At 35.5% G+C, this 12,842-nt stretch overlaps 1 protein-coding gene across 1 annotated transcript in view; it reads left to right on the top strand.

Moving 5' to 3' along the window:
- Nucleotides 1–5,765, top strand: part of SUCLG2 (succinate-CoA ligase GDP-forming subunit beta) — a 318,225-nt gene extending 312,460 nt beyond the window's left edge. Inside the window, exon 12 of the mRNA XM_049777671.1 lies at nt 5,633–5,765. Coding sequence (XP_049633628.1) covers nt 5,633–5,748 — 116 coding nt within the window. The 3' untranslated portion in view covers nt 5,749–5,765. The remainder of the gene's footprint in view (nt 1–5,632) is intronic.
- Nucleotides 5,766–12,842: the final 7,077 nt, after the last annotated feature.

Below are 12,842 nucleotides of genomic sequence, written 5' to 3' on the forward strand. Positions count from 1 at the left end.
GCAATAAAGTCTCCCCTTGACTACAATGGGTGCTATTAAAGAATTGATGTAGTGAGCAACTTGGTTGAAATGAAGAGCAGTATATTAAACTTACAAAATAAAAGGAAATTCAAAAACTTGTTTCTTCTATATTCTCAGACACAGGCATATTTGAACAAATAGTTCTCTGAAATATATGAACAATAATTAACCTGGGGCCAAAAGGAAGGCAACTAGTCTATTCACTTGATTTCGAATACTCTGTACAACTACGCATTTGCACTTATTTTTCCTGTCTAAATTTTGGGCAAATTAAGTCCTTGGCATGCTACCACTTTCTCTTTCATGGATACTACCTCTTTAGATTATCAGAAGAATTGGATATAATTGGTCAAACTACTGACCATTGTCTGTAGATAGATTGTCCTTGAATGACTAATATCAGTGTCTGGCAATAGTTAATCAGGGTCTGTCTCAAGGCAGAGAATAACCCGTATTCCCTCCTAGGGAGGAGATAGTGAGTAGGGCATTCATTAAGGGGGGTTGTGACAACCTCATTGCACCTTCTTCTATTTTGGTGTGTGGCTACACCCAGCAGCACTCAGGAGCTACTCCAGGTTCTGTGCTCAGAAATCATTTCTGGAAGACTCAGGAGACCATTAGGTATGCCAGGGATCAAATCCCTGTCAATTTCATGCAAGGTAAATGTATTACCTGTTGTGCTATCACTCTGGTCCCTGTACCTTGTTCCTAAATAATAAATAATTTCAGAGAGGATCAGATGGTCTCATAACTAGGCAAGTGCGTTAAATTGTGTATGATAAGCAAAAGTCACTGAGAGGGGCTGGTGCGCTGGCACTAGAGGTAAGGTGTCTGCCTTGCCAGCGCTAGCCTAGGATGGACTGCAGTTCGATCCCCCATAGTCCCATATGGTCCCCCAAGCCAGGAGCGACTTCTGAGCGCATAGCCAGGAGTAACCCCTGAGCATTACCAGGTGTGGCCAAATAACCAAAAAAAAAAAAAAAAAGTCACTGAGAAGTAAAAACGAAAAGGGCAAAGGATAAAGCTTACAAGTCACTAAGCCTTAAAGGGCAATGTTGATTAAAGGGTTGGTAAGAGGGTTAAGAGGAGAGAAGAGAGATGATTTATATACATCTCACCCACAAAGTCACTATAAGACCCAGTGAAATAATGTAGAAGGACTTTACAAACCACAAAGCACTTTTTTTTTAGAAGAGAGAAGATGGGCACTGCATGTGGATAAGGCATTGTTTCTGCCATCTTTAGATTTTTTTTTTTTTTTGGTTTTTGGACCATACCCAGTGGGCGACTTAGGGGCTACTCATGGCTATGCACTCAGAAATTGTTTCTGGCTTGGGGGACCATATAAGATGCCTGGGAATCGAACTGTGGTCCATCCTAGGCTAGCGTCAACAAGGCAAACGTCTTACCACTTGCGCCACCGCTCCAGCCCCTTTTCCTTTTTTTTTTTAAAGCACCATAATTTACAAGGTTATTCACAGTTTAGTTTTAGGCATACAGTGGCTTCAGCATCAATCCCACCACCAGTCTCAACCTCTCTCCACCAATATTCCCAGGTTCCCTCACCTCCTTCCATCTTGACAAGCACCTTAAATTTAGTTGATCTAGGTATCCCCCTTTAAATTATTATTCCTTCATCCAGTTATTCTAAATTCCATATATCAGTGAAATCGTCCAGTATACATTCTTTTACTGGCTTACTTCACTTAAGATGACGTCTTTGAGTACCATCCATGTTGCAGCAAATTTCGTGATTTCATCATTCTTTACAACTGAGTAGTATTCCACTCATCAGACATTGAACATTTAGGTTGATTCTGAATTTCAGCTATAACACAGTGTGCTACAATGAATAGTGGTCATGAGCACACATATCCAAATGATCACCAGCATTTTTATAACATATGTTTACAAAAACACGAAAAGCAGCTATCCCAGGTTCAGAGCGAGTGTTTCAAATATTTATTCCAGAAATCATTCATCCCAGTGAGTGTCACCAGGCATGTTTTATTCTTTCATTTTCTCTTTCATTCACTGTGCAAAAGTTATTTGCCTTTGCTGAATGATTGCCTCAGTTCTCTCACATCTGAACAAAGATAATAATCATGATCTCAGAGTTGTTAGTGAGAAGCAAGTGAGTTAATATTCTTAGAATCCTAGACAAGGTTTGATAGGTGCTAAGTGATAGCTGCCTGCTCTCACTGCTTTTAATGTTATCATTGAAAAGAGCAGCAGCTTCCTCTGTCAGCCCAGTTAGAGAGCATAACAAGGCTTGAGGAAGAACTGTGTCTGCAAAATGAGTCTTGTAAGAAAAGGGAGTCAGAGCAGAAAGAATGTACAAGCTGAAGGTTCTGCTTTTTTGGGGTGAGGCTCGAGGAACTATATGTTGAGATTGGCTGATATTCTGGAGAAGAAGAAAAAATAGGAGAATTGCTTCTGTACCTTAACTGAGATTTCTCCTTGGCAGATTGGAGAATAATGAGGAAGAGAATTCAAGCCCTTATCTCTGCTGAAATGACATAGAAATTCATACCTGTAACTTTCATTCATTTTCCGGTCCAAACGGTTGGTTCACTTCTGTGTCAGCCTGGATTCTTCACTCATAGTTTTATTATTCTTGGAAGCCTTGCCTGCTGATTAGTGGCTTAACTCCTTACTCTGTGACTTGACAGCTGCCACTCTCTGGTTTGTTGATTTGTTTGTTTGTTTTTAATTTAAGGGTCACTCTTAGCACAGTATGCAAGAGTCACTCCTGGTGGTGCTCAGAGTTACCAATGATCAAAACAGGCCTTCCAAAAGAAAACCATGTTCTTTAAGCTCTCTGAGCTATGTCCACAACCCCTGTCACATTCTGAACTCTGTCTTACTCTTCAGCCTCTGGGACCTTGGCTGAGACTTTTTAACCATTGAATCAAAATGCACACTGAGATTGTACCAGTGGAATAATAATGAAATATTGAATCTTTTCATGTTTGTTAAATATCAGTGTGTAACAAATTGCCTGAAATTTAACTTAATACAGAAAACCTTGATTATCTCAGTGATAAGGAATCAAGGTGTTGCTAAAATTTACTCTGTGATTCTGTATAGTTGCAGTCAGGGAACTAGCCTGACTTGCAAGATGTCAAGGCTGAGCTTCAGCACAGTTCCTGCTAAACACATTCACGTGAGGAATGCAGCTTCTCACGTGAATCATTAGAACCAATACTTAAGTTTCTATTTGCATGTTGGTCAGAGGGATCCCTTAGTGTCCTGCCTCCTGGACTTGTTTGTAGGGTAATCCACAAGGGGGCTCTCTGCTTCATCAGAGTGAATGAACAAGAGGAATCAGAGAACAATGTTGATATCAGGGCCGTCATCATAACTTAGTCATCTCAAAAATGAATGAAATTATTTTTTGTTGTTATTCTTATTTGGGGGGCCATACTCATTAATTCTTAGACATTATCCCTGGCTCTTCATTCAGGAATTACTCCTAGTAGTGCTCAGGGAACCAATATGGGATGTTGGAAATTGAACCTGTCAGCCATGTGCAAAGCAAATGTCCTACATACTGTACTGTCTATCACTATGGCCTCAAAAATAACTAAAGTCTACCATTTTTGCTCTACTTGTATTCATTAGAAACAAGTCGGGGCATGTGAGGTGGCGCTAGAGGTAAGGTGTCTGCCTTGCAGACTTTTTATCTTCTCTTTTTGAGCTGTTTAACAAGGAATTTTGGTGGAAGAGTCCCCGAGTTTAATGCTTATGATTGAACCATGTCTTGGGAATCATTGTAATTGTTCTTATGGCCCCTATATGCGCCAATAACACCATGTGGCATTGCTTCTTATTTGCATAGGCACATTAAAATGGGAAAATAGTATAAATACAAATAAGATCCTATCAAATAGAGATTGGAACACACAAATCTTGTAGTGCAAAGGGACCTTACACCCTGAACATTGACATAATGACCTGGCACAGACCTCAGAATAAAGGGCATACTCCATTCTCCCCTGAACCAGGAAAGCCATACACGAAACATCCAGGCTGGTCTATAACATCACCTGGAAGCAATCCTCTACCACGGAAGACCTACACTGCTCAGACTTCGACCTGCTCAAAAGATACTTCCCTTAACACTGAGAAGACTTAACAACAACAACGACCTGCTTACAGGACAGGGCTCCCTGCATTGCCCTTTGATTGTGAGGTGTAAGGAGAGGATGCTCCACATCCTGACTTCAATGTAAGATATGCAGATTCCAGGATCTTTAATACAGAAACATGATACCAACAACAGAGACTGTGTGAAAAATAAAAGTGTGTTGGCACTACAGACAATGTATTGGATTGGACGATCTAGCTTGCCTGGAGCCTAGACTTCGTCTTGTGCCAGGAAACTTCAGGGGTCTGGTCTCTTTGTACTTAGGCCAAGGTTATTTCTTTCCATGTCCCTCATATTTTGGTGGGCCTATGCAAACAACAATTGCCACTCTAACACCATTTTTACTGTGCTCCTTTGACTCTAATCCTTAAAAAGAACTCACTTAAAATTTGAGGTTAACTTAAGCTAATATGCATGTATATGGAAATGTAAGAAAATACTATGCCTGTAATGTTTAAGGAGTTACGTAGGTTTTATGGCTTTAGATTGCCTTGTGTACTGTTAAGAAATATTATAATGGGTTACAATCTGGGGACTTGAGGGACAAAGTAATTGTACATGGATTCTGTCTTATTTATCTTAATGTTCTTTGGCTGAAATTTCAAAGTTAAGATATCAGCAAGGGGACTTCTGAGAATTATGTTATGGGTGATTGTCCTTCCACTGTAACTTTACCTTGTCCTCTTTCTTTGCACCCTTGTTCTCATAATTAAAAATAAAAATAAAAAAAATAAAAAAAATAAAATAAAACTAAATAATCGAACCATGAAAAATTTACAAAAAGAAAAATTGTGAAAAATTGTATATCTCAATATGAATGTATTAAATCATAATCTATAGGTATGTTTAGACTAGTTGCTAGTAAAGCCCTCTGTGTATACTCAGTAATTTTATATCTCATCAGGCTCTATGTAGACTATTAGTTGAAAAGGATCTTTCTGTAGACTCTTTCCTGTTGGTTGCTTTGATTAAAATCTTATATCTAATTCACTTCTTTGTGTACAATTATAGAGGAGCAGCCCAATGCATTCTCATGCATTATAATCTATCCCATCTTTACTTCCTGAACTACCATGCTCTTGGTCATTTTTTGTACAAAGATTTTATCTCAAGACTATTCCATAAAGGAAAATATTCACTTTAGAGTATTGTTCTCTTTTAAAGTCAATGTATAGTGGCTATATTTTCTTTTGTGCATAATTTCATAAGTATGCCTATATACCATTTTAAATGCCAAAGAAAGGTATGTGCATTGTATTTTGTTTTTCTATAATATCAGATATCTATGGTTAGGAAGAAAATAATTTGTCCATCCAGGCATATTGAGAGAAACATTTCTGGTTCATAGAAACTGAAACTATGGTGTCATTAAATTGTATTAATGAGATGTCACATCCCTGATTTTAAGTATATAAACCTTCCCATTCAGTGTCATTGACTGTCTAATTTCTCCCCTTCTAGGAACCAATGTACATGAAGCCCAAAATATTCTCAATAACAGTGGACTCCCCATAACTTCTGCCATTGACCTGGAGGATGCAGCCAAGAAGGCTGTGGCCTGCGTATCTAAGAAATGATGATGCATTTGTCTGATATTTTTTGGATGAAAAATCTTATATTTCTATTAAAAGAATAATTCTCTCAGAAGTTTGAATGAAATTGTTGTTCCATTGAGGAAAAAAATAAGAAATAATAAGCAATAAGAAATAAGAAATAATAATTCTATCTCTACATGATAGAAAATCTTAAATGGAATTTTCTTTAATACAATATCTAGTCATCTTAAATAATTGAATGCACTTATTTTCTTAATTAATATCCTATTCTGTATGTATTTATAACAATTTAACAATTGAGAGACACACTTTAAGTGACCTTATAATTTGAATATATACAGAACTTGAGGCCAGGCCTTTTATAATATATTTGTGTACTTTTAGTACTTTATGATTGTTTTTAATTATAGTCTGTAAAAATACAGACAATGTTATATTGACCAAATTAACTGTCAAGGTGCATCTCAGGTATTCAACAATATATTTGTAATACACTGTTGAATCTCTATTCCAAAATGTTTGTAAAATCATAAAAAGTCTAAAATATGTTACAGTGGAATATTCACATTAAAATACCATATGTGCCTTCTATCATTTGCATTCATATTGACTGTTTACCTCATGATAAAAATAAAACCAGAATTTTTATCAGTGATTTTGGAGTGAAAATATTTTTATTATGTCTCTAGAAATTTAGTACAGTACATTGTAGAGTTAAATTTATTTGCTCTCATTACTGTGTGGCTCATTGAGAGTTTCTGGAAGCCTGTTTACTTCTTCTGCCTAACATCACAAAAATATAGTACTACTCTGGAAAAAAATAACAATTTCAAGACTTGATATCCAATTTCTACTAGATGTCTATATATCTCTTTCACACCACCAGAGACAAAAAAAATCAAATCAAACTATCATAAATCTGAGAAGTTGATGGAATGTTCTGTTTAAATATGACAAATGAAACTTCTCATTCTTATCTGGAAATCCTTGAAATTCAGCCAATTTAAGATAAGACAGCCATAAAGATCAAATTATGTTGTAATTATTAGTATCTTCTTTAGTCTCCCCTTTCCATTTAAATATACCAGAAGAGAAAATGTAATGACACTAAATGTGGCTCCTTTTCTATAAAGTCCATTTTAATGAGGGGGAAGAGTTAGAATTAAAAATTTTGTTAATTGTTATTTATATATGAATTCAAATCAAATCTATGTTTGATGAGTTTTTATATCCACATATGTCTTATTTTAGTCAATTTTTCTTATACAAAAGGATGTATGCATTTAATGTCTTGGGTATGTCTCTAAAATCAGAAAATTTGGCCTATGCCAGGATTTTTGTTTCCCACTCAACTTTACCCAAAAAAATTATGTAATGAAAGATTAAAAGAAATCTATAAACTAAAAATTTAGGTAAGTCTTGCAATTATCTAATAAGTACAAATATAACTTTGGTTCTCATAATACTAAGTGGAATATGCTGACTCATATTCCTCCTTGTTAATGAGGTTTCATTGCTAGCATTCATAATTATCCTCTAAACACCTATGTATTACACTTTTTGATTTCTTTTTATTTTTAATTAATTTAATAAATTGTATATATTGGAACATGTCAAAAAGTCATGATTTTAAAGATTCATATATGCCATGGAAAAATAAACCATTTTAGAAATCAACCTATATCATTTATTAATTGTTATTTAGTGAGTAAAATACTATTTGTTTTGGTTTTGTAATTTAATAGTTATTATGATAAAATTATTAATATTTTATCAGTTGGGGATAACGGCTGAATATTTTGCTCTTTATAAATACTTGTGTTCACATTACTATAAATTATTAATGCTTCTAATTATTTTGAAAGAAGATAATTTGTGTGATTATTTTGTGAAAATGTTATAATAAGCTGATAACTCTTCATGTTTATTATCTGAATAGTTGTCAGATCAAACTTTATTTTTTTATAAAAACTGCAAGAATTTGAATTTCTGTTGCCCACCTAGTATTCTTTTTTTTTTTTTTTTTTTGGTTTTTGGGCCACACCCGGTGATACTCAGGGGTTACTCCTGGCTGTCTGCTCAGAAATAGCTCCTGGCAGGCACGGGGGACCATATGGGACACCAGGATTTGAACCAACCACTTTGGTCCTGGATCGGCTGCTTGCAAGGCAAACGCCGCTGTGCTATCTCTCCGGGCCCCCACCTAGTATTCTTGATGCTAAGAATACTATAAAGTCCATAAAAAGTTATATAATGACTTAATAGTGTGTTCCTGGATCCAGTTTTATTGTCTGATGGCAGAGTAAGACTGAAGGGATTTAGAAGCAGTTTGTATTGGTGATTTGAAGTTCTCTTTGTATTATCTAGTCCCTGGGCCCTATGTTTCTGCACCCATTAAAAAAATTTAGCATCTTCTTCAAATCTGTCTCACAAATACTAAAGTGTCTCTTAAAGATGTTTTAATGTGACAAAATATGACAATATTCCCATTAGTATATATTATTTAGCTTTGGTATGCACTGTTACACCATATAGGTTTGTGTGTACTGTGCGATACGTGTGCAGTTATCAAGTCATCTCATGATATGTTTCTTAGAATATCAGGGGTCCAAACTCAATTTACCTAGGGGCTGCAGGAGGCAAAGCCCGGGTGAGGCAGGGCCGCATAAGGGATTTCGCTTACCGAATATTCACAATAAAAATCGCATTCGTTAGAAAAAAAATCTCAAAAAATTGCATTAAACATTTGCATACCCCGAACGGAACTGCTTGGGGTACGCGAATGTTTAATGCGATTTATTTCTTACTAATGCGATATTTATTGCGATTATTCAGTAAACGAATAATCGCAAATACTGCGATATTGAAGGTCGGCCGCAGGCCACAAAATGTTATACGGAGGCCGCGAGTTTGAGACCCCTGGAATAGATACATGTTTTTAAGCATCACATGAGTATGTAGACAAAAACTAAATAGATTTCTTTATACCTGATCAATACTCTTTAAAGTAAATGCAATCAATATTAAGCAAGAATACCCATAAAATAAGTGACTTGAAATGTTACTAAGTATCAAAGTATCTCAGAGACTAGTACAGCTGGCTCTTCATATTCTGCAGATTCCTCATGTAAGGAATTGAACAACTGAATTTTTAAAAAATATATACTATTTAATAAAACCTACAAAGTGGGGCTTCAATAAATTTGTACGATTATTTTGTTGCCATTCCCTAAACAGTATAGTATAAGAGTTATTTATATAACATTTACATTGTATTAGGTTTTATATTAAACCTAGACATGCTTTAAAATATGTGAATCTAAGTTATATAGAAACTGAATTCTTTCATTTAAGAAATTTGAGAGTCCCTAGATTTTGGATTCTTTGGGGATCCATATCAGGAATAACTATAAAAAATTTTCTTCTGTGCACAGGAAATTTTAATGGATTTGCTAGTTTACATGTCAGTTTCATAAAACAAGAGTGTAATTTAGAAAAAATCCAGTATTGGCCTTCCTCCTTATCAATACACTTCTTTAAGTTGATTAGTCTATTGTACTTGTTCAGTCTCTTGTAATCACAAAAACTCAGCTTAATATTGATTAAAAAGAGTATTGTGCTTATGCAGGTAATAGGTTTCTGGTTACAGAAAAAGATAGATTAGGAGATTCAAAGCATTCAAATATTTTAGCTCTGTATCCAAGACCAGTTTGCTAATTTAAATTCTCAAAAAGTCTATTTTTCTATTTCTTCTTTTTTTTTATTTAACCAACTTTATTACATACATGATTGTATTTAGGTTTCATTCATGTAAAGAACACCACCCATCACCAGTGTAACATTCCCATCACCAATGTCCAAAATCTCCCTCCTCCCCACCCAACCCCTGCCTGTACTCTAGACAGGCTTTCTATTTCCCTCATACATTCTCATTATTAGGATAGTTCAAAACGTAGTTTATTCTCTAACTAAACTCATCCCTGTTTGCGGTGAGCTTCATGAGGTGAGCTGCAACTTCCAGCTTTTTTCTCTTTTGTGCCTGAAAATTATTATTGCAAAAATGTCTTTCACTTTTCCTAAAACCCATAGATGAGTGAGACCATTCTGCGTTTTTCTCTCTCTCTCTACTTATTTCACTCAGCATAATAAATTCCATGTACATCCATGTATAGGAGAATTTCATGACTTCATCTCTCCTGACAGCTGCATAATATTCCATTGTGTATATGTACCACAGTTTCTTTAGCCATTCATCTGTTGAAGGGTATCTTGGCTGTTTCCAGAGTCTTGCTATGGTAAATAGTGCTGCAATGAATATAGGTGTAAGGAAGGGATTTTTGTATTGTATTTTTGTGTTCCTAGAGTATATTCCTAGGAGTGGTATAGCTGGGTCGTATGGGAGCTCGATTTCCAGTTTGACACAGTAACTATTGTACGTAATCTTACGTAAGTACGTAAACTTAAATTTTGTATCTCTAAGAGTGAAAGGAACAAGATAAAAGAGAGGCTGCTTAAAGAAATAGAAGAGGGATAAAAAAGAAAAGAAAAAAACTTTCTTGGTAATTCTTTAAAAACAATTAGAATTCAGATAACCAGTGATGGGCCAAGAATCTACCTGTAAATCAATTATCGGTCCTAAAGATTATAAACTCTGAAAGGATAATTTGATTTAAATGCCAACTCCTCACATGTTAGTTTGAAGAAATCAGCATCACTCAAACTACTCAGGCTGAGAACAAAGGAGGGAAAGATCATTTTGTTAGGAAAATTAGAGTTTTAATAATATTATGCATGGGAGAAAAAATAAGAGAAGGAAGTCACGCAAATAAGTTGTGAGTCCTTAGAATATAATTGATTTTTCATTTGTAAGCTACCGCTTCTACTATTTCATAATTAAATTTTAGAAAATTGTTTTTCAATTTGAGATTTATTTTCATTTGTGCATGTTGCCAGTTATTTTGTTTCCTTGTCTTATGACTTATTTAATCAAATCGTATTCATTTGCTCTAATCTAATATTTTGGGGAATACTTTCATGTCTCTCTTTGACTATAAGCTATATCACACCCACCACCTAGTCCAATGACACAATGAAGGTATGTTTAGTACTCCCATCCCATTTTACCTTAACCTCTGTTAACCACCAAACTTTGTAGTCTTAAGAGTTATTTTTCTGGGGCCAGAAAGAAAGCACAGTGGTAGGCCTTTTGCTTTCACACGACTGCCCAGGATGGACCTGGGTTCGATCCTCAGTGTTCTATATGGTCCTCCAAGCCAGGGGCGATTTCTGAGCGCATAGCCAGGAGGAACTGCTGAGTGTCACCGGGTGTAGCCCAAAAACAAAAACAAAAAAATAAAAGAGTTATTTTTCTTGTTTTATTTCAATTGGTTTCATTATTTATATTTCAAACATGATTTAACCATTCAATAATTGTCTTTACAGTCCTTGATTATTTAGCATAGTTATCTCGAGTTTTATCCATGTTGATGCAAAAAGTGTAAATCATTATTTTAAAAGCTGAATAATATCTATTTAATATATAAAACCAAACCTTTTTTATTTGGTTACCATCAATTAACTTTTAGGCTGATTATGTGTTTGATATTGTCAATTGCCAGGGGCTAGCTTTGGTCCGGTTACCTTAGAGAACTTGAATTCTCTCAGAAAAGTGGATGCATGAATGGCATATAAAGAAAATGAGAGACCACATAATTCTATGTGGGAGAAACAGCATTCTAAAATTTAATGTGCAGAATAAGGGCTATAAGTGAGGGATTTAGCCAGCCACAGTTTTTCTATAGCATAAAAATAATTCTTTCCTATGACAAATTACAACACGACGCTCTTGTAAATGGAAAATCAAAGCAATTCACATGGCTCCTGATGAGTAGATACATTTCAAGTAAGAATCAGAATTTAAAAAAAAGAAGATGAATTTTATTTTTTATTATTTATTTATTTATTTATTTTTGGTTTTGGGGCCACACACGTTTGACGCTCAGGGGTTACTCCTGGCTATGCGCTCAGAAATCGCCCCTGGCTCGGGACACCGGGGATCGAACCGCGGCCCATCCTACGCTAGCGCTTGTAAGGCAGACACCTTACCTCTAGCGCCACCTTCCCGGCCCCTAGATGAATTTTAACATCTTCAAGCAGTTCCTGTCTGGCTAGTCCAGGATGTCAATGCTGATTAGAGGAATTTTCAAGGAGTAGTTTTTCTTATTTTCTGAGAGAACAGGTTTGTTTTAAGGGCTAAAACAGATAACTAACTTCCTATGTCTGACTAAGATATAGTTTTTAGAAAAAAACCAAACTTACCTGAAAGAGATGCAAATATATCTGGTGAAGGTTTTCTCAATGGCCCAATGCTATTTCCTGGAAAACAAATTGGATGTTAATTCTGAGATAAGAATTATTTAGCAAACCACACGCCTTCCTCCTCCTTCTTCTCCTCCTCTTCCTCCTCCTTCTTCTCCTCCTCCTCCTCCTCTTCCTCCTTCTGCTCCCTCCTCCTCTCCCCTACCTCTGCCTCCGCAAAGGAAAAAAAAGTATTATTTAGCAAATGATCAAAGTCTTTTAGAGATGTCCAAAAGGCAAAACATTCATTTCTGTTTAAAACTGCATTAAAAAAACTGTTAAAAAAGGCATATAAAAGACAAAAAAGAATAAAGTTGGTTTAGGGTATATTTTGGAGTGAGTTTTCCAGGGAAAGGGAAATTAATTTAGGCTATATATGCCTCTAAATATTCTTATTTGGCAGTAAAAGGTTCAACGATAAACACCCTTAATACAGCAGAAGGGAAATTCATATACAGGCCAAATAAATGTTTGTTATTCAGCATAAGAAATATCACCTTCCACTATCAACAATCTTGGTCAACCATCCACTCTGAGGGAACACTTCTCTAACTGGGCCTTCTGATGGGATTCATTAGATTGTGGTGGTGATAGTCAATAATACTGCTATAACCATAATGATGCATCCTTCAAAGTATCCTTTTGAATCATTGGTTTTATGTCCTGCCTAGGAGAGATGATGCTGGATTATACGATATTTAAAATGGATTTCAAGTAATTTCCATGTTGTTTTTTTTTTAAATACTGTGCCACTTGAT

This window comes from Suncus etruscus, chromosome 7 (genome assembly GCF_024139225.1).
Source record: "Suncus etruscus isolate mSunEtr1 chromosome 7, mSunEtr1.pri.cur, whole genome shotgun sequence".
NCBI classification, from domain to species: domain Eukaryota; kingdom Metazoa; phylum Chordata; class Mammalia; order Eulipotyphla; family Soricidae; genus Suncus; species Suncus etruscus.